Source organism: Otolemur garnettii, unplaced genomic scaffold, assembly GCF_000181295.1.
Source record: "Otolemur garnettii isolate 467f Iridium unplaced genomic scaffold, OtoGar3 scaffold00109, whole genome shotgun sequence".
Taxonomy (NCBI): domain Eukaryota; kingdom Metazoa; phylum Chordata; class Mammalia; order Primates; family Galagidae; genus Otolemur; species Otolemur garnettii.
In genome coordinates, this window is record NW_003852504.1 from 2,469,605 (window position 1) to 2,492,673 (window position 23,069).

General features: G+C 37.5%; 1 protein-coding gene across 1 annotated transcript in view; it reads right to left on the minus strand.

Moving 5' to 3' along the window:
- ENOX2 (ecto-NOX disulfide-thiol exchanger 2) overlaps positions 1-23,069 on the minus strand; it is a 66,938-nt gene that overhangs the window by 8,784 nt on the left and 35,085 nt on the right. Inside the window, exons 7-9 of the mRNA XM_023517388.1 lie at positions 15,133-15,247; positions 4,270-4,451; positions 1,390-1,497 (exon numbers count right to left, since the gene is read on the minus strand). Of these exons, the coding sequence (XP_023373156.1) occupies positions 1,390-1,497; positions 4,270-4,451; positions 15,133-15,247 (405 nt within the window). The remainder of the gene's footprint in view (positions 1-1,389; positions 1,498-4,269; positions 4,452-15,132; positions 15,248-23,069) is intronic.

The following is a 23,069-nucleotide window of genomic DNA, read 5'->3' on the forward strand; positions in this document are numbered from 1 at the left end:
TTGATAAATGAATTTCTCTGGGATTGTGCTCATTTCTTTAATAGTATCCGCAAAACTGGAAAGTGAGTTGGCTTTATGAAGTGGAAGAATTAAAAGTATATTGCAAATGGCCTCTAGAAGAAAACACTTTCAGTCATATGTTTCAACTACACCAAGCTTGCCAGTTCTTAATGGCACTCTGGAGAAGGCACTGCCTTGGTAAACACACACAGGGCCTCTATGCATTGCATCTTCCTCAGCTGAATGCAGAAGGTAAGAGCATGAGCTCTCGAGGAACTATCGTTATTGATTTTTGACTCTTGGTCCAAGCTTCTAATATTCTCTTCCTTCAGAAACGTTAAGATCAGGCAGTTCTGGTCAATGGGCCTTTCTTTTTGGAGTACAACTTCAGCTGAATGTCCACGCATCAAGGAGATTGGAGAGGTATGACAAAGATGACCCCATACAGTAGACTTTATGCACCTTAAACAGACGAGACACCTGATTCATGGTTTCCATCTGGATGTTAGCAGATGCTCTCAGAGGTCCTCACTGGTGGTTCTTATTACTGAGGGCTTTCACTTGACAACCTTCCATCTTGACTTCCCTGTTGCTAGTGTCTACTTTTAGAATACTGTGTCTCCTTGTTTCTACCTAAGGTTTCCCTCCTTTAGGTGTTGGCTATTACTCTTACTTCCAGCTGCTCATTATTACACTAGATGGAGTATCTGCAATGAGATGTCAATATTCTAGGTGCACTTGTGCTTCTTTCTTTCTTTCTTTTCTTTCTTCTTTTTTTTTTTTTTAGAGACAGAGTCTCACTTTGTTGCCCTTGGTAGAGTGCTGTGGCATCACAGCTCACAGCAACCTCCAGCTTTTAGGCTTAGGCAATTCTCTTGCCTCAGCCTCCCGAGTAGCTGAGACTACAGGCACCTGCCACAAGGCCCAGCTATTTTTTTGTTGTTGTTGCAGTTTGGCTGGGACCAGGTTGGAACCCGCCACCCTTGGTATTATAGGGCCGGCGCCCTACTCACTGAGCCACAGGCGCTGCCCTTGTGTTTCTTTCTTTAACAAAATGCTTAGTTACCTTGAGTCACATGGGTTTTCTGTATTGCTATTTGCTTGACAACATGAAGCAGGGTAGAGGTGTACACTTTGGTCTCCTCCAAGAGGGAAGACTGAGGAATTTGAAGGATGAACTGGCCTCTTAGTCCTCAAAATGTATACTTTCCAGAATCCTCGGAAATGCCAAGGACTCATACCAAAAGTGGGGCCCTTAATACCTCAGAGAAGGGCTTTTAATCCCTAATCAGCCAAACATTGATACCTACCACAGGAACTCCCAGAGAATTTTGTCACTGAAAAGTGGGTAAAGGGTCAAGGGAAAAAGTTCACTTAAGGGTCGAATACCTTTTCTTTAAGACTTTCCAACATTTTTTCCACCTGCAACTTATCATCTTTGATTTTTTCAAGTTCAGCTTCTTTCCTTTTGTATTCCTCTTGGACTTTGAGCAGATGCTACAAAAAAGACAAAAGACATGTCACCAACTAAGAAGCTGCGCTTCACTCAATCACTGGCTCAGTTAGAGATCAGGTGAGCCTGTCTCTCTCAGCACACAAAATCATTTTTCCATGCAGAGAACATGACAATCAAGATATTTCTCACTTTAAGTTATTTTATCTGGCTGTTATGAACATCCCTTGAACTTGTTCACATTTTACAAAGGGCCTGAGAAACTAATTCATCCAGTCACTTAACTTCTTCCCTATTGTGGACAGGGGTAAGGGAAGTGTGCAGTTAATACTGTGTGGCTAATATCCTAAGTGCTGCGTAGAAGTGAACTTCATGTTGTTAAGTAGTCTCACAAATAGCCATTTGGTAAGCCAAGTTCAATTTCTGAGGAAACTAGTAAATTTTCATATGTAACAAATTTTACATACATTAGTTTCCATATCAGTAGGCAGAGAGCTGTATTTATCATTATTATCAGTACTACTCATTGAGTGCCTAATATGTACTAAGCATTGTGCTAAGGGTTTTATATGCATGATCTCATCTAAGCTTCCCAATAACCCTATGATACTATGATCCCTCAGGCTTAAAGACGTTAAAAGTGGCTTCCCCAAGCCCATTCAGATAGTAAGTGGCAGAGCTGGGATTTAAAACCAGGTCCGAGGACATATTCCTTTTTTATTTTCTTTAGTAATCTCAGAGTACATATTCCTTTTTTATTTTATTTCAGATTAATATGAGGGTGCATGCAGTTAGGTTACATTGTTTGCGTTTGTAAGGTAAAGTCCTGGTTGTAGTTGTGTCCTCCACTCAGGAAGTGTGCCATATACTGGCACCTTGTACCTGCTGATAACGAACCTGCCAACCTCCCTCTCCCCTTCTTGAATTTAATTGAGTTTTTCTCTCTTGTGTGAAGGTTGTTGTTAATCTACAAGTTTCAAATTAGTATTGAGTACATTTGATGCTTGTTTTCCATTCTTTTGATACTTAGTAGAGTGTTCTCCAAACTCATCCAAGTTGTAACAAAGGATACAAAATCTCCATCTTTTTATGGCTGAATGGTATTCCATGGTATACATATACCACAGTTCATTAATCTACTTGTGTGTGAAGGGCACTTGGGTTGTTTCAACATCTTTGCAATTATAAATTGTGCTGCTATAAACATTAAGTGTATATGTCCTTAGGGTAAAATGACTTTTTTTCCTTTGAATAGATACCTAGTAATGGGATTGCAGGATCAAATGGAAGGTCTACTTTTAGTTCTTTGAGGATTCTCCATACTTCTTACCAAAGAGGCTGTACTATCAACAACAGTCCCACCAACAGTGTCCATATTCTTAACTACCATATCGTAGTATAGATGTTTTAGGATAAAATGGAAAAAAAAATTATCATTGTTTACAAGGCTATTTTTTCCAGTAAAAAATAATTGACATGAGTGAAATTAATTTTGAGGGAGGCTGAGACCTCATTCTCACTGAGATCTTTGAAGTGATGAAATGCAGAAAAAGTTCATCACTTTGAAATTGCGTTTAAGTAGCAGAACTGTCCTCTTGTGAAATATTTTCAAAATCAAGGTAACACATGAAAAACAACAACAGCAACAAATGTTTCCATAGTCACGCCTTTCCCAGGCTTCCCAGGCTTGCAAAAGACCTCTGCAAGGACTGAAAAATGATACAATCCATATTGTCAAAATTCTTTGAAGGCTAGCTGAGGAGATGAATTTTTTTGGTAGAAAGATCTCTGACATAATTTACATGTTCTAATTAAGCTCCACGATGACAGTAAAAAAAGGTAAACCTTACTTCACACATTTTGCTAATAGGAAAGGTGAATATTAATGTGATATGACTTGTCATACAGGAGGATAATGGTGGCAGAAGTAAGAACATGGGGCTCCTAGTGCCAGAAGAGGCTCCCTGTTCATAATTTATAATTTCGCACCAGCAATTAGCTTTGCCCTAGCTGATTCCAAGGCATATAGTTAAAGAATTATTGCACAATTTAAGTTGTAAGGAAAATAGTTGGTCGCCTAGTATGACAGAGGATAGTAGTCGGACTCAGAAGCACTAATCTTTTACTATAATAAAAGCAGATGTTGGTATCTTTTAAACTGTAGGCTCACAGTGGTGATGTTAACATAAACCTTCTCGATGTCGAGCATCTATTAAACAATGTTGTATCTGAAGGCAGCTGCAGTTAGATACACGGATTTACTTTAATTTTGATACTTGGAATTATGTGCAAACTCATTCACATAAATGACTGATAATACCAAAAAACCCAACAAAATAAAAACAAATATGTAACATGTGCCCAAAGCATTGCTGCTTAAAAACCCATCATGTCCTTAATTTTACACAAATCAAGGGTAATATTACCCTACCACTCCTACCAAAAGGCTGTATTACTTGGCCTTCTATCAGCTAGATATTGACATATGAGTACATTTTCATATCTAAATAATTAAGGATCTTCATAAAGACCCAGAGACCCTGTCTAGATCCTCAACTACCTTCTGAAGCATAAAGAAAAAAAAATCTGATTATGTTTAGTATAGTTTTGATGTCAAATATTTTTCAATGAAAGTTGATTATTCAAAAATTTCTATCTTCGTATTAAACTAGAGTATTTCACTAAATATAACACATAATTTCCTTCTTAGCCATGCCAGAGAACATAACACCAAGAAGAATAACATGTTGGCTACTTTATTTGTTTGCAGGGACCTTCATATCGGCAAGGAGCTCAGAAAACCCAGATGCCTTTACCTGCTGCATTCCTTGCAGGGCTTGCTGCAGGAGCTTCAGCTGCTGGTCTTTGTTTGGGTCATCTTCTTTGTTGGCTTTGCCTTGTTCTTGTTTGAGCAGTTCTACTTCATTCCGGTAGGCATCGAGCTGCCAACGGAGGCTGTCGTTTTCTTCCTTCAGAGCTTCTGCCTGTGACACTAAGGCTAAATAATCAATGTCAAATATTAAACTATGTTTCCACGTTCTTTTGTGGTTCTTCTAAGTACCATGTAAAGTTGGTACTTTAAATTAACATGTGTCAACTTGATTAACTTGATGAAGAATTTTAGGTCTGAGTTGGTCATGGCAATAAGAGATGGACACAAAAGCACACAGACCCATGTTTCTAAATGAATCAGGATTTCAACACACAAAAGTTCTTATCATCGTTCATATTCTCTACCCCAAATATAACTAAGATATGTCTAGGTGGTATTGATTACTTTTATTTGAAATACAGCAAATGATAAGAGCTGTATTTTATGTGATAATAAAATATAGGATTAATTGCTTACACTGACACCTGCCTACATAATAATTTAGCTGACAGATGTTTTTAAAGAATGTAGCATTGACTAGTCCTACAGAGTAAAGGCAAATGTAACAATTAAGACACAAGATTTTCCGTTTCTGTTCCAGTATATAAGGACCTTAGAGAAGTTCCACTTTGTTACAGCAAGTAAAAAGCTGAACAGACTGAAAAATCAACAACTCTTATTTGTCAGAGAAGTGAGGTCACAGGGTAAACTGCTGCCCTCCAAACTAGAGACACAAACAGATGAATACAGAAAATCACAACATGTGGGACCTCAAACCAAGGCTCAGAAACCACTGTGGGAACCAGCGGCTAGTAGGAAAACTGGAAATGTAATTGATGAATTGTTGCAGGCTCAGCTTGGAGGACATGCATGTGAGTTAAAAACTCCAGGGGTACGCAGTCATAGGGGATCCCTCACACTTTTTTGAGTCTTATCTCCAGAATATCTAAGAGGGCCTCTTAGTGTTATCAGAGGAAAATCTCCTCAAGCTTCTGGCAGGGAGAGGGAAAAGAAAAGGAACCATTTTGATATTTGAAATGGCAGCATGTTCTATTCCTTATAAGGCCTGCCCTCTAGATGAACTATTTTATCAAAGCCCAACCTGTTTGAGTTTTAGAAGAGCCTAACAGACCTGGTGGAAAAAAGGGAAATATCCAAAATACCTAACCCCACCCCCGTCTAACTATCTTGTCCCAGTTAAGGTGGGGAGGGGGATGCAAAATTAAGAAGCACTGGTGATGGTCACAGTCCAGGGGCTCAGGTTCACCACAAGACTGAGACTTATTCATAGAACTAGAGAGCAATTCCCTCCCCCCCCACACCACTAAAGGCCTATTTATAGGATAACAAAAAATTACGAGTGGCAAAAAACATAGTTTGGAGAGATAGAGCAAACATCTAATCAGGCTCAGATATGGCAGGGATATTGGAATTATCAAATTGAGAATTAAAAAAAACCTGTGATTAATATGAAAAGGGCTTTAATGGAAAATTATACAACATGCAAGAGCAGATGGATAATACAAATAGAGAGATGGAAATTCTAAGAAAGAATCAAAGAGAAGTACTAGACATCAAAACTACTAATAGAAATGAAGAATATCTTTGATGGGTCATTAGTAGACTTGACATGGTTGAAGAAAGAATCTCCGAGTTGAGGATATGACAGTAGAAACTTCCAAAACTGAAAACCTGACTTAGTTCACTTGGGCTTCTATAATAAAATACCATAAATTTGGTAGCTTATGACAACAGAAATTTTTATCACAGTTCTGTAGGCTGAGAAGTCCAAGATCAAGGTGCCAGTGGTTTTGGTGTCTGGTGAGAGACTGTTTCCTACTTCATTAATGGTGCCTTCTAGCTGTGTTCTCACATCAGGAAGGGGCAAACAGAATACTAATCCCATTCATGAGGGCAAGGTCTAATCGCCACCCAAAGGCCCTACCTCCTAATAGTCTCACATGGCTGATTAGGTTTCAATATATGACTTTGGTGAGGCGGGGGGGACACAATCATTCAGACCACAGGAAAAGCAAAGAGAAGAAAGACTAAAAAAAATCACATAACAGAATATCCAAGAACTGTGGAACAGCTAAGAGGCATAAACATCTATACTGAAAATATCCAGAAGCAGAAGAAAGAGAGAAAGGAACAGAAGCTATGATAACTGAGAATTTCCCCAAATTAACTTTAGTATACTAAACCACAGATCCAGGAAGGTCAACAATCACTAGGCAGGATAAATGCAAAAACAACTATACCTTGGCATATCATATTCAAACTTCAGAAAATCAAAATAAAGAAAAAATCATGAAAGGAGGAAGAGAGTTAAAATACCTTACCTATAGAGGAATAAAGATAAACACTACATGTGACTCTTGAGAGGGGAATAAAAATATTTAAAGAGTTAAGAGAAAAAAAAATCCAACAGCTTAGAATTCTGTACCCTGAATAATAATAATAATAAAATTAAAATTATTAATTTTAATAATAATAATAATAATTAAAATTATTCTTCAAATGTAAAGAAGAAATAAAGATTTTTTCAGGCAAACAAAAATTGAGGTAATTTGTTGCTAGTAGACCTGCCTGGTAAGAAATGTTAAAAGAAGTTCTTCAGAGAGAAAGAAAATGATACAGGTCAGAAATCTGGATCTATGTAAAAAAAGGAAGCACATCAGAGAATGAATAATTGAAGGTAAAATAACAATTTTTATTTTTCTTATTTTTAATTGAGTTAGATCATGTGACTTTTCAAAATAACAATAGCTTCAATGCATTTAAGTATGTATGTGTAAATATGTATATTCAAGTTGACAATCACTAATCCCCAAAATCTGAAATCTGAAAGGCTCCAAAATCTGAAACTTTTTGAGCACCAACAAGAGACACTCAGGGGTCATGCTCAAAGGAGGTGCTCATTTCAAATTTCAAATTTTCAGATTAGGGATGCTCATTTGGTAAATATAATGAATGCAAATAGTAAAAAATCTGAAAAAAAAAAATCCCAAATCCAAAACACTTCTGGTCCCAAGCATTACAGATAAGGGTATTCATCTGGTATCCAGACATACCTCATTGTATTGCACTTTGCCTCATTGTGCTACACAGATACTGTGTTTTAGACAAATTGAAGGTTTGTGCCATGAGTGGAAGCAGCTTGAGGTTGTTACCAGATACAGATACCCAATTGTGAACTTTCCAGCCTTCCGAATTCTCAGCCAAAATGACTTTTTTTCTTTATAAGTCATCCATCCTCAGGTATTCCTTTATGAAAACACAAGACCGACTAAGACAAATATATAAAGGAAAGCCATAGTCTGAGGCTTTTAAACATTACCTACTTGTAAAAGAAAGCTTCCTTCAGGGAGCCTCTGGGTTTAATTCAAATGCCTTGAACATGATGTTTTTCCTAAAACTATTAGGTACTATTGTACCTACAAGGCTGCTGTGATCAGATTGCCTATTCAGAGAAGAGAGTGGCAATATAATATGGAGGATTCTGGTTAGAAATATCCTTTGGTAGTGTTGAGATGTTCTCAGTGTCCACATTTGTTTTCTGTGGCTGGCCATGCAATGATCTTGATGTGGCTGTTTTAAATTTTACATTTTAGTTTTAAAACTTATAAAAGACATTTGGCATGACACATTCATTTCATGTTTGTTTTTATTACTGATTTTAATTCTTGCTGTAATCACACAGACATTGTATCTTTAAAGAGAAAGCCATTATGCAGAGCCTTGGATTCCCAGTACTCCAAATAGTATCTATCTTTGACACCTCTTCCAGTGGCCGGGATATTTTTTATTAGACGGTCAGTGTTCCTAACGACTACAACAGGAAAAGGATAGGCTACAAGTAAAGATAATTGTATATGTAAAACTGTACAGAAAAGGGGACATTAACTACCTGCCAAACAGGGGAAGAACTATTTGGTCTGCTTGCTGGGTCAGTACCAAGGACAGCACGTTGAGCTGGAGTTCAGCTGAACGGTACACAGGCTCCGTAAATTAAGTGACTCCTCTATAGCTGGACAGTTATTTATTACGGCTTTGGTTTGCATGTTTTCCCTCTGGCAGTCCACGTAGTGATATTTCACTTTCTTCTTGTTTCTTCTTATACTACAGGCTAGTAATTATGCTCATGTCTACATGTCAGGTGGAGCTACATGGAAAAGGGCAGAGATCTAGGAAAATGATTAGAGCCAGATTCTCCAGTTTATATGTGGAAATATTTTCCCTCTGAGAAAATGAGGTGGAGACATTGCTTCTGTTCTGGGGGAAAGGGCATGCTGATGAGCAGCAATGGATGCCTGCACCCTAGTGGGAGCAGATAATAATCTCCTTGCTTTGGACCTGTCATCAAGCAAAAGAAAATGTGATTGCCTATAATGCTACTGAGGGACCTTACCTACAAAATGTATTTCCCGCTCTCTGAAATGAGGGTTTTTGTCATTTTAATGAGGACACCAAGTCTTTCCTTTCGCAGGTTTAATATTAATTGGGTCCATTTCTGAAGTTGGAGTTCTTTGTACATTGCCAGAACATTGAAAAGTTCAATATTACCTTTTAATAATATGTTTGAGTGGGTGAATCCATCAGTCCTGATACTAAAGAGCGGACTAAAGTGAATGTATTCATATCCTGCCATCATTAGTTCTCAGCTTCTCCTTTTTGACTAATTTCTATGTGGGAAAAATGTTTCTCTTTATGGGGATTGCGCCTCAGATCTAAAAGCTGCCAGTTCATCATGACAATGTGAAAGTACGAAGGCAGCTGTGAACTCCTCCTTTTAGAGGAGTCACTAAGAGCAAAATCCCAGACATGTTTTTGTATAAGAAAAGATCAAAAAGGATTTTGCACCATTAAAAAAAATTAATGCCCAGGTCTCTTCAATAGTACAAAGAAAACAAACAAAAATAATAATAGAAGTAAATTCAGGAAGTCAGCCACCAATTTAAAGGTTCATTATAGCAAAATTATAGGCGATACTACAAAATGCTACAAAATTGTAGAAAGAAGAATGTACAACATTCCTCTCAAGGTTCAGGAAAAGTTTGAGCTGGAGTGATTCACAAAGGGAAAAAGCCAAAAAGAACTAAGAGTGGGAAGAACGAGAGAGAGATGATATGAATACAACCCATTAGGGTGGTTGCAGGCCTATTCAGGCAAAATCTCAAATGGGTTCCCTGCCCTCACAATGCCTTGCTTTCCTTGCCTCTACAGGTCATTATCTCAACCCTGGTTGGGCTTCTGATAGCATAGATGCACCTGGGACCTCATTTGTTTGCCCACTGAGATATCTAAATTCCCCTTTAAACACAATTTTCTCACTGGCCCCTAGCCCCCTGAGACTGCTCTCTTTCTTTGCTGGGGCTTTTAATCTCATGGAGTGGCCAACTTCACACAGTCCATTAATTGCTTTCTAGCTAAATAGATTCTACTGCAAACTCCTCAGCACCCCATATTTCTTTAGCTTCCTGAAAACCCCTGGCCAGGCTTATTATGCCAATCTCTTACTCACAATCACTTGTTTTAGCTTTCTCTGCTCCTTATCCTGGACCACAGACAACTCTTATGGGAAGTTGCAGAGCTAGGCAGCTACTTTCAGGGCAGACTCACGTTGGCCCTTGCTGATGGGTCTCTCACCTCTCACTAATTTTTTCCTTCCATATTGCCTGTGATATTTATTCCAGATATTTCCCTCTCTCCTTATGACCTCATTTCCAAATCATTTATGGAATCAGTGAGCAATCTTACTATGTGGAGTAATCTTGGCTTACCTATATACCTGCAGCTTCCCCTCCCTTACCTCAGAGAAAGAGTCGTCTCTCCTTTCTAGAGGAAAGTCCACCTGAATTTGGATCACTTCCCACTTTTCCGGGATTCTACTTCATAATTACTACTCCTTCATTCTCTCATATCCTTCAGTCTCATACTCTTCATGACCTCTTTCCTTTCTGTTCAACCAAAAACAACTTAACTTTGTTAACAATTCTACTGCCATTTATAATACCTGTGTTTCCTTATGCTTAGTACTAAAACTTAGTGACCTGTAGTTTTTATCTCCTTTCTCTCTTATTCATGTCATATGTATATTCTGTCCCTTACCTCTATCACTCTACTAAAAGAGTTATTGCCCAATACTGTTTCTTTCAATTCTTATCTTCTTTGTGACATCTGGCAATGGTGATTACTTCCTACTTCTATAAGAGCTTTTCTTGGTTTCAACGATCTAATTCTTTTCTAGTGTTCTTCCATTCTCTCAGAAATGCTTTTTCTTACTCCTCTGCGAATTCCTCTTTTTCTTTCTCCCTCATTGTGAGTAGCCCCCCCCAAAAAGTTCTGTAGTCAGTTCTTTGCCCTTCTTTCATTCACTTGTATATCATACACATTTACTAATATTCTCAGGGCTCCAGACAATGCCTTTATACTAACATTTTCTCTTCCTATTACTTTCTTCCACTATGACTTGAATACAAATCCTTTCTATTTCCTAATTACCCACTCTCTGAAGCTGATCTCACCATGTTCTGTAAATCCGTCCCATTCATCAGTCCATTTTTGTCAGTTTTACTGTTATAGGTTGATTCTATTCTCCTCAAAAAGACATGCTGAAGCTCTCAGAATATAACCTGATTTGGAACCAGGGTCTCTACAGACCCTTTTACAATGAGGTCATTGAGGTGGGTCATAACCCAATATGATTGGTGTCCTTATAGGAAGAGGAAATTTGGACACAAAGACAGATGTGTACAGAGGGAGAATGTTAGGTGAACATGAGGGTAGAGATTAGGGTGACGAATCTGCAAACTGATGAACCCCAAAGATTTCTGGCAAAAAACTAAGAGAGAGATAAGGAACCAATTCTTCAAAGCTCTCAGAAGAAACCAATCCTCCTGACACTTTGATCTCTGACTTCTAGCTTCCAGAACTGTATTTATCAGGCAGTCCACGTATCAGATAATACATTTCTGTAGTTTAACCCACCTAATCTGTGGTACTTTGTTACAGCAGCCCTAGTGCACTGATACATCCACCAAAACTCTGATCTGCAGACTAGAAGACCTAGACTCATTCTGGGCTCTCACCTTTTATTCATCAACTATATCCAATTTGGTGTTGAAGACTTTATTCCTCTAAAACGACTTCTAATATCTTTACTCTCTTATATTCCATTGCAACCTTTTCTTTTTTTCTTTTTTTGAGACAGAGTCTCACTATGTAGCCCTGGGTAGAGTGCTGTGGTGTCACAGCTCACAGCAACCTCAAACTCTTGGGCTAAAGCAATTCTCTTGCCTCAATCTCCCACCATTGCCACCTTTTCTTCTACCATTTTTATTGCTGTTGTCTTCACTTTAGTCCCATCCTTCATCATTTCACATCTTAATTACTATAAAAGTCTCTGGCTAGTCTCTCTGAATCCAAAATTATCTCTTAAAATATATAATTTATATTGCTTTCATCATATTAGTGCCATGGTCAAGATGTGCTTATAGTGCCATATTGCCTACTATGCTAAATCTAAGTTTGGCATTAGCAGTCCCTCATAATTTGGATCCATCTTGCCCATTCAATCTTCTGTCTCCTTATACATGTCATACTTATTTCGTTCTTTGAGTCCTGCTCCTGCTGCTCTCTCCTCCCCACTCAAAATACTTTACCTTTTTTCCTTTCATCCAAACCTGTTTGTCTTTCAAGTCATGATCAATTTTTACTGACTGTGACTACTTTAGCCCATACCGTTATCCTTTGTCCTTGCTGAATTCTACTCAGTACCTTCCATGTTAGCACCAAGTGGTAGTCTTATGTTTTACGTGGATTTACACATATTTACATATTTCTTTCCATCAGCTTATAGGACATAGCACTTGTTAATTAGTTGATCAAACTCTAAAAGTTGGAATAAGGAGGAGATTGGATACCAAAGAAAAAGAAATTTTGGGCCAGAAAAATGAAGGAGAATTAGTTTAAGTCGACATTTCTCAAAATGTTACCTATTTGTGCATGTGTCCAGGTGTAACCTGGACCAGTATCTTAATTATTTAGGATGCTTGATAAAACATAGATTCTTAAACCCCATTACAGACCTACTGGATCAGACTCAGAAGCCCAGAAATATGAAGTTTTAAAGGTAATTCAAATCATTCTTAGTTATACCAAGTCTGAGAACCACTAGTTAGTGAAGAGGACTGGAGATAGATGCTGAAAGGGAACAGCTGTTCTTATGTTTACTTGGCACATATGCTTTTCATCCTGGCTAACAACAGAATGAAATAATTTCACATGATCATGATTTGCTTTGAGGCAATTCTCCCTCTTCAATACATTGCTTTGAGTACAGCCATCCTTTCTTCCATGGCAAGGTATTTCAAGTATCTCATCGCAAATATGGGCTGATATAGAGTTTCACAAAGAAAAGAAATTTTGTGGCACTCCAAGGAAAGGTAACTGAGACGGCTGGGTTGGTTTTATTTTCTTTGGGAAGTAAAATTTAACCAGAAACATGCTGTAGATTGTGGAATTCAAGTTTGGTAGCATGGAGAGAGAAAAAAAAAAAAACCAATTCTGAGATCTAGTTGCTTAAGCTTTTAATTGGAACCGTGCGATAGCTAACACATGTAGCTGATTTAGATAAAAACTGAGGGCCCTCTCACTGGCTCACACCGAACAGGATTTCTGCAGTTGAGTACTACAGAAGCGAGATAACAGAATTAGATACGATCGAGGAGAAGAAGAAAAATGCACAAAAGTCCTTGAATTAAAATGAATTGAAACCTTCTGGGAGAAAAGCTATTTGGTAAGCTCCATTAAGTCTATTGTAGATAGCTTTATTTGACAAAGCAGCATCCTGGCATGTGGAACAGGAAAGAAAATAGCTATAAGATGATCTGTCAGGGACTTTCCAGTCTCTAAACGAATAAGATTCCGTGCAGTAGCCAATATAGCTTTTAACTCAAAAGAGATACTGAGGCAAAATGCAATTATATAACCCTAGTAAGTGCATTCAATCTGAATCTCCCGTACAGCCCTCTCTTCCCCCAATAACTTCTTAAACTCAGCAATTTATCAAGTGGATGCTCAAACTTACGGCTGCATTTATTTCATGGTAACACTGTATAAATGCTGTATATAATACTGTAGATACTGGGTTGGGGGGGGGAAGATCATGTAAGTCAAAGATTAATCAGCGATAAAACACCCTGGCTAAGCACTTAAATAGTCTGAATAGCTCAATTTTTATTAAACTCTTTTGTTTATTTTGCCTGTGTTTACAGTATTATTTACAGTAATTAGTTCACTGTTCTGAAAATGCTAATGAACCACTGCTCTTCCATGTTGAAAGATCTGACATATGGCAAAATAGAGAAATTTCAGATGTGATAGCTAGTGATGTCTTCTAAAAAGTTTGACTGACTTTGACTGACTTGATGGTTTTCTTTCTCTGAGAGTTTCTGTTTATGGAATTAAGACTCTAAGACCCCTCAAGTAGCTATAGGGAACCAGAAAATACAGATTTGACTTATAACATCTCTCTTTCTCTCTCTGTCTCTCTGTATCTCTCTCTCTCTTTCTCTCTCTCTCTCTCTCACACAGCAGGGGCATTATCCCTATATTATACCCTATATTTCCAATGTCTACCACAGTCCTTGGCATGTGATAGTTATTAAATGAATGGATGGACTCAACCATCAAAATAATCCCTATTAGATGCTTTTCATAATGTACTTTTTACAGGTGTGGAAGCTGAGGCTCAGTAGGGAAGAAGTCCCTTTAGGTCAAGAAGGACAGAGCTGGGACTAGAAGTCAGGTGTTTCAACTTTAGATCCTACCTTCTTACAACTCTCCTGATCTAACTCTCCTGATTAGCTGGAATGGTTTACCTGAAAAGACTGGTCTTATGGCTTACATTTTATTCTTCCCCATGGTAATCTCCTATCTAAGATAGTTTATTATGAAATTGGAGGGTAGGGTGTTGTCCTATTGTTCAAAAAGTTTGCTCTATGCGTCTTACTGGGGACCTACATCATGGCCATTATAGTGAGGTCCAGACTATACTAGGTAAGAGCAAAAGCTTTTACCTGGACAACCGTTTGTGGACTCCTGTTTGATTTCCAGTATATGCCCAAGTAACCACAATTGAAGGCAGGAGATAGGTAGACTGTCATATATGTTTCAGACATTTCCCTTCGGTTTGTAAATTCTTTTTTAACTTTGTGACTTTTTTTAACAGAAATATTTAACTTTTATGTAGATACATTTATCAAAAATCTTTTATGAATTCTATCTTTGGAGATCTTCACCCCAAATTATATAACCAACTCCCATATTTTCCACAATTTCCTTTGCTATATAGATTTTGTTAACATTTAAATCCATCTGTTATTAATTTTGGTGTAAGGTATAAGTGATGTAGAGATTTAACTATCTTTCCTGAAACATTGGTTAGTTACCTATTTGTGCATATGCTCTCTTCTGGTTTCCACTGCAGAACATATTATTAATAAATCTAAGCCAAAAATAGAACAATGCTGCCTAAATGCTCAGTGCTTCTTGGAAAAGAAAGCCCACTTTTAATTAGGCACTTCAATGGAAGATGGGGATAAATGAAGACCGCAGAAAATCCTGTAGCTACAGGGTGGAAACTCAGCCATCATATACTTGTAAGTCCTTTCCAATTATTTCAGGCTAGTGTAGGCTAATGGGTTGATACCCACACTTTAAACTCACTCAGTGCAAAAGGTTTGAAAATGTCATCCCTGCAAGCAGATGTTTGTTAAATAAAACAAAACAGAATCTTCTTTACCTGATTCCTCAGTTTCTTTTGGTTCTGTCGTTTCTTCTATTTCATCATCAGACATTTCCATTTCTTCTTCTCGCCTGATTCCCATTAATTCATCATTATGAATGTTGCGAATTTCCTAAGGTTAATAGATACATTTTTTAGGTGGGAAAGCCTTGAAAATATTGAGGATGAAGACATGATCAGAGTTAAAGGTAAGATAAAACAGCTTTTTTTTTTTAAACATAATTGGAAAAAAACTTCAGAGTACTCTTTCTTAAGGCAAAGGCAAAGATGCATAGTGAGACTGTGATATAGTTTAGGTATGTTTCCTGCAAATCCCATGTTGAAATTTGACTGCCAATGTTGGAGGTGGGGCCTAATGGGAGATGTCTGGGTCATGGGGGCGTATCCCTAAGAATGGTTTGGTGTAGTTCCTGTGACACTGCTTGTTGGAAAGAACCTGACACTTTCTTCTCCTTCCTCCCTCTCTATCTCTCCCCCCTCCTCTAACCATGTGATGCCCGCTCCCCTTTGCCATATGCCTTAAGCGGAGGCTTCCTGAGGCCCTCACCAGGAGTAGATGCTGGCATCGTGCTTCTTGTACAGCTTGCAGAATCTTGAGCCAAATAAATCTCTTTTCTTTATAAATTACCCAGCCTCAGGTATTCCCTTTATAGTAACACAAATGGACTGAGACAGAAAAATAGACTGTTTCCATCTCACAAAACAAAGCAGACTCAGTTAACTGTCTTACTTTCCAGATCCAGAGCTCTAGCAATCTATGATTCTTATATCCTTTTCATATTAGAAAGCACTTTGGCTATGAAAGAGCCTTTAACTCTTACTCATGTGGATTTCTGGACTGTTCCTTAAAGGTTCTGCCATTTTTTTTTTTGGTTGCAGCCATCATTGTTTGGCAGGCCCGGGCTGGATTTGAACCCACTGGCTCAGGTGTATGTGGCTGGCGCCTTAGCTACTTGAGCCACAGGCGCCAAGCTGGTTCTGCCATTTTTAACTTCCCATGTTGGACCCTTTAATTTTGCTGTTTGCCATCCTCTTCCCTTTTCTCTTATAGTTTTATACAGCAGAAGTTGTAATTGAGTTTTTGCAGTTTTAGAAGTTAGAGTAAAAATGAGCTGTTAGGAGTAAACACCTACTAGACCAACCCTCCATGGCTAATAAGTATAATCTTTGGACAAAATATAAAACAAAGCCCATAACAAAATCAGGCATATTCTGAAAAGGAGCTGACACTTGACAGAAGGGAATAGCATAGCGTGAGTCTCTCAGTTTTTAAAGGGCCTTTTAGTCTGAGGATAGACCAGAGTAAGCACATCACAGGAGGTGATAAATTTCTAATAGGAAACCTATAGTCTTGAAATACTTTACTAAGAAGAATGTCTTACAGCAAAAAATAAGTAAGTGAGGTGATGGCTATCTTAATCAGTTTGATTTAAGCATTCCATATTATCTATCAACAAATCATCACATTGTACCCCATAAATATATACAGTTATGATTTTAATTAAAACTTAAAAAAAGAAAACCTACAGTCTTTATGGATCAGAGAATTTGAGGAGAGTTCCCAGCAACTGTAGTCACTGGAAAGTGAGGAGGAGATCCCAGAAAGGAAACAACCAGAGACAGGGAGTGATGGGGGCAGGGGGAGAGAGAGAGAGAGAGCGAGAGGGCAAGTGCAAACACAAGTGCAAGATGATCACTTCAAATTCTGTATATAAGAACTCTCCCAAACTTCTGCACGGCCTCTGAGCCACAAAAACACAAGGAAGATTCCAAATAATACAGCTAAGGCTAAAAGAATTGGACTGAGATTTGAGTTGCCATACAAGAGACAGAATTTTCAGCTTTCATCCAACCAAGTACATGGACCACTAAAACAAAACAAAGTTAGCATTCTTTGGAGTAATATAACAGAATCCAGTGATAATGTCATAATATCCATGATAAAGTCCAAAATTACATCATATATAAAGAACTAGGATGAGAAGAAATATGCTCATAATAAATGAAAAGATAGGAGATCTTAGTAGAGGACTAGAAACCTAAAAAAAGGAAGATAGGGCCTATTTTCAAAGGAAATGACAAATGATGGAGACTAACCTTAAGATGACCTAGATATGGTAATTTATTTTTTTTTAAAGACAGGGTCTTGTTCTGCTTTCCAGGCTACAATGATTTGCAACTTCTTGGCTCAAGCAATCCTCTTGGCTCTGCCTTCTGAGTGGCTAGCACTACAGGTACATGTACCATGCTTGGCTAATTTTTAATTTTTGTTTTGTAGAAATGGGGATCTTGTTATGTTGCCCAGGCTGGTCTCAAACTCCTGGCCTCGAACAGCCCTCCCACCTCAGCCTCCCAAAGTTCTGGGATTATAGGCATAAGTCACCACACCTGGGTGGGATGTGGTAATTTAGCAGACAAGGAATTAATTTATCTATTATAGCTATACTCATGATGTAAAGGAAATATTCTCATAATTAATAAAAAGAGAAAATCTCAGTGGTGGAATAGAAACTTTAAAAATGAGCCAATTAATTTGTCTGAAAATAAAAAGAACTAAAGATTATTTGTTTGGAAATAAAAAAAGAAACAAAAATTTTTTTGGCTAGAAATGAAAAGAACTGAGTTTGTTTATTTGTTTGTTTGTTTGTTTGTTTTTGGTAAAGTTTCTATTCCTCTGTTGAGATTTCCAATTTTTTATTCATTTTGAGCATATTTTACATTTCTGAGCATGGTTAAAGTAGCTACTTTAATTCCTTGTCTGAAAGTTACGATATCTGGGATAATTCCAAAACTGAAAAATGCAACATCTTGGAAAATCCACAGCTGAACCTAAAAGTATAATAGAAGAGACAGAATGCAGAAAGAACTTAAAGAAGAACAACATGAATGTATCCGATTTCAAAAACAGAGAAAGATACATATTTTAAAAAATAACAGAGCCTCAGGGACTTGTGGGATTGCATCCAACAGTCTCACAACATGTAAACAGAATATCAGAAAAGGAGGAGAGAGAAAAAGATTCAGAAATATTTGAAGCATATTTTTATTCTCAAATTTGATGAGAGATATTAATCTACATATTCAAAGAGCTTAGTGAAACCCAAGCAAGATATGAGTAAAAAAGTACGTCTAGGAATATCATAGTCAAACTGCAGAAAACTATAAAAACAGACAAACTTTTGAAAGCAGCCAGAGAAAAAGAATATAAGGGGAAGAACAATTCAAATACGTTGATTTCTTTCCATACAATAAAGGCCAGAAGCCAGTGGAATAATATCTTTAAAGTTCAAGAAGAAATAACAATATCTGTTCATTCAAAATTCTATGTTTGGGGAAAAAAATGCTTTCGATAATGAAGATGAGATTAATGTATTTTAAGACAAAAGTAAGTACAAGAATTTGTCACCAACAGACTTGCACTATAAGAAATGCTGAAGAAAGTTCTTCAGGCTGAAAGTAAGTGCTACAGACATAAACACACCTCTTCAGGAAGGAAGGAATATTAGAATTACCAAGATCACACTGGGAAAAGTCAGCTTAAAAAGTAAGCATGTGAACTGTGGATTTTGGAGCAGCTTTCAATCATTTAGAGGCCAATATAATGCCTGTCAGGGGTTCCTCAGGGCTGAGCTGAGATTCTTTGCCTAGGTTAGCTCCCACTGGGTTGTATACAGGAAATCGCCAAAGCTGTCTGGTGAAAATTGCCTCCATTTAGAGGGTTATGAGTATTTCAAATGGATTTCTTTTTTTTTAATTTTTCCATATTTATTTCCTGGGAAAAATTAGGTATCTATTATATAGCTATGACTGTCAGTTACATATGAAATACACTATGTATTATCATGGTTGGCCATCATACATTTTAGATTATTTTTTAGCTATAGCATCTAGCATTACCTTTTTTTTATTGAATGGTAACTATGTACATTAATGCACTTCTGGGGTACAGTGTGGTGTTTTCACACATAATCTGAAACACTTCCATCAAACTGGTTAACATAGCCTTCATGTCATTTTCTTAGTTATTGTGTTAAAACGTTCATATTCTACTCTTAGAAAGTCAAATGGATTTCTTAATAATTAATGCTGTAGCCAGTCACTATCTGAGCTAATATCCTCCTTTTTATTCCTTTTCTCAAGAAAAATAATTTCTATCTCAAGTTTTCACTAAAAATAAATAAAAGACCCCTTTTTAAAAAGCCAGCTATTCAGTATTATCACTGATAGTTAAGAAGTAATAGAAAAATCAGATGCTAACATAGTGTCTCCCATGTGCTGCAGGGGCATTACTTAAAATAGAAGAAAATAATGACTTGCAGGAGAAAAATGGACTTTAAAGGGCTATGTCAAGAGACAGATTTGCTATGTCTTATTCAAACTCATTGCATAGAGAACAATAAAGGATTTCTCATTTCTGATAATTCATTATATCTCAGGAGTCTGGGTTTCAGTTATCATCCAAGGGCTGTTACTGGAAAGGTGATTATAACAAGGTTTGACGTTGGCAAATTCAAATACTGTACAATCTACTGCATCAGGAAAAGTCACGGCTTTTTAGTTGCTTAATAAAAATGTAGACCATCGGGGATTATAAGCAGAGACCAACTCTCAATTCACAAATATGTCACCTAGCCCTGGGAAAATTATTGTGTTCCTCAGAAGAGTAAATTGTGTTCCATCTAGGGAAATGTCCCAGGACAGGAAGATCTGAGAGCTCAGACATGTCCTGTAGCTTCTCAGCATCCTCAAAGCTGCTTTCTGTTTCCAACTGGGCAAGAAAGCATAATCTCCTCTTAGAATCATAAAAAGTTCAATTGACTACATGATATGGCTTATTTAGTAGTAGTCTTTCACATCTTCAAAAATCCCTAGAAATATAATAGCTCTATGGACAAATTCAGGAACAAGAATTACCAATTTATTTATCTGATAATAAAATAACGGTTAGAAATACTAAGGAAAAGTTTTCCCTATGTTGCTCAGGCAGGCAGGCAGAGTCAGAGCCCTCTACCCACTATCCTTTTTAACTATAAAGGAACTCAGGCTGTTATCCTCAGTCTTCTATAAATACCCAATACTATATCAGATGAATGGGATAAAAGGCAAAAAGAACATCAAAGGCTATGGAGTACCATAGTAAAGAAAACTTAACAGGGAACATGTAGTAAAGACAGTATCCCCAAGAAAAGAGGATGAGATTTTAATACTTAAAGCACTTGATATTGGAGATACCTGTGTTCTGCATTCTCTGATTAGATCAGAAAAGTTCTACTTTGGGAAGCAAACCCTTCATAGTGAAGGGCTAAAAGATGGCATGTCCCTGAGGAAAGCATTCTACCTAGCTTGGACATAGGTGCAGGCGCAGGGAGGACTCTGAACCATCATAGTGAAGACAGAAAAAGAAATCGCTGCCTCCCACATTTGTCCCATTTCCCATCCTGACATTGGGATCCAGTGCTGAAACCAAAAAGAGTGGAAATGGCATGCAGAAACATTTTCCTGCATTTTGCATCTGTAAATCTCGACCTGAAACTGACTGGGTCACATCACTGAGAAACTACATCAAAAAAGTGAGATAGCCCTCCTAAAGGTTTTCTACCACTCTCTTGCCCATAGTAGGTCTGTGATAGTTTTCATTTTAACAGTGAACTGATAATGGTTTCTGAAGTCTCAGTATAATGACTTTTTGTCTGTTCTGACAGGAACTTTTTCTGAAGTTTAGAAATTCACACACTGCTCCACAATGGAGGACAGAGCACTTTCAGATAGAATAAAACTGAAACCTGAAACAGAGGGAAATACACGAAAAGAACCACCTTTGTACCAGCTGGTATTTTTGACTTAACATACAGTAAATTATAAATCATTATACATTAATTATCTAACTGTAGTTTCACAAAAATTTATATAGACATAAATTTATCTTATTTATGTTTTATGACAGGGACATGATTATCAGAAGATCAAAGTTCCTTATTAAATGTCAAATAAAATTCTACTTACCCAGACTTTCAACATTAACAGGTAACTTGGTGGGGAGTGGGTCAGATGAGAGAATGGAAGGGAGCACAGGACAGGGAGATAGCTTCTATAATTATGTAGAAACGTGATTCTGAGATATCATTTAATATAATGAACCACAATCTCAGCTTCTTAATTAAGGTCTATTGTATCATACATAATGGAGATACAAATTAGGTTGATCTAAATTGTGTTAGTATGTTTTTTGATGGCCGAAGGCCAATAGCTAGTGTTAGTACAAATGGATCCTAAAACAAGAGTATGTGGATGACTTGAATATCTATCTGCAAACAGTTCTTCAGAGTTTGGAATGGTAGGCCTGTAAATCTAGAGAGAAAGTTATTTTAGCAATCATAGTATTTCATTTTACAAGAATACTAGCAATCATCAAATCCCTTTTCTTTTGGCCCAGTGGCATAAAAACCTCATCTTAGGATGGAAGGGGTATCTCCTAGTGTTTGTTGCCATGGCTCTAGTTTTTATTCATCATCCAAGGTTTGCTTTCTATTCTAGGGTAGCTTTAGAGAAACACACAGGCTTTAAATGATTCTGTAGAAAAACAGTTTCCGCAACACACTGAACTGCCAGTAAAGTCACTGTAGACAACAAGTTTTAATAAGGGGAGGGACTTCAGCCTTCTCTTATTATCCTTTTCAATCATATTAGCAGGAGCCTCATGCACTCATAAATCAGGGAAGTAAAGCAATGAAAAAGACTCATTAGCAAACTAATCTGCCTGACATATATTGCCGAAGTTAGTGTCTAAGTTCCCTGAAGGTCAGGACTTTTTACTCCAGACCCTTTCTCTCAGCAGAGTAAGACCGTGTTGGGGGCTGGTAGAAGGATGACAAACAAGAAACAGGTACTTTGTGACATGAGCAGATCTGTGGCTGACTTATTCCTAGAGGTAACTGGTAAAAAGGTTAAATGTCAGAAACTTCCATGCTGATGAAACCCTGGACTTATGAGTCATAGCTTCAAGGCCTGGGTCGAGAAAGAAACAGGCGAGTTGGTTAAGTTTTTGAGATGCTCTGATTTTCAGTGGGGTGCCCTTAAGAGGCAGGCACAATTGAAGAATACAGTTTCTTCACTTCCCACAGAATACCTTCTTTCAGTACTCAGAGCTGTCTTCTATCACGTAAAGGTTTGAAGAGGTAAAAATAAGAACAAAAATAGAAACAGAAAGAAAACATGATTTTGAGAGACAGCAGCATAAGGTGGAAGAGTTCTTTTAGGATTAGGGAATGCAATGTCAGAAGAAGGCCATGAGCTATATCCTACTCTCAATTGAAAGTACTTTATAAATATAAACGTTGCCATAAGGAATATGGCAACTTGCGTTGACAGATACAATGGGACTGCTACTAGACTGGCAAAGAGGACTCAGAAATGTAGTTGAAAAAGCTGCTACATATATAGATTGAAATTATAAGGGCTGGCTAAGGAAGCTGCCCATAGGAATAGAAGAACTTGAGGCATAAATAACAGCATTCCCAATGGCAGATCAGTAAAACCTCACATTTTAGTTTGTAATTTCTGGTTCATGATAGCAACCTAATCATACCACATGTATTCTAGTGTTAGGCTAAAAATGTCAACTGAGTACAAGCAGAGAGGTTTATCAACCTTAACCTAAAATCAGAGTCCTCTGTTACTGTTAAAGCTGCCACTTATAAAGATGACTAAATGGATATGATAAGATAAGTTCAGAAATTTCAAAGCTCCACTGTAACACCAGGCAGCTTCCAGGCTCAACTGTCAAGATGCTCTAATAAATGTAAGACAGCCCTAATATTACTAACAGCAGCAGCACAGGTCAGTAATTATTGTTGTACCCAAGACTAGCTAGCTTAGAGAAGTAAACTTATAATTATCCCAGCTACATTTCCACCACTAGGGTTTCCATCCAGCAG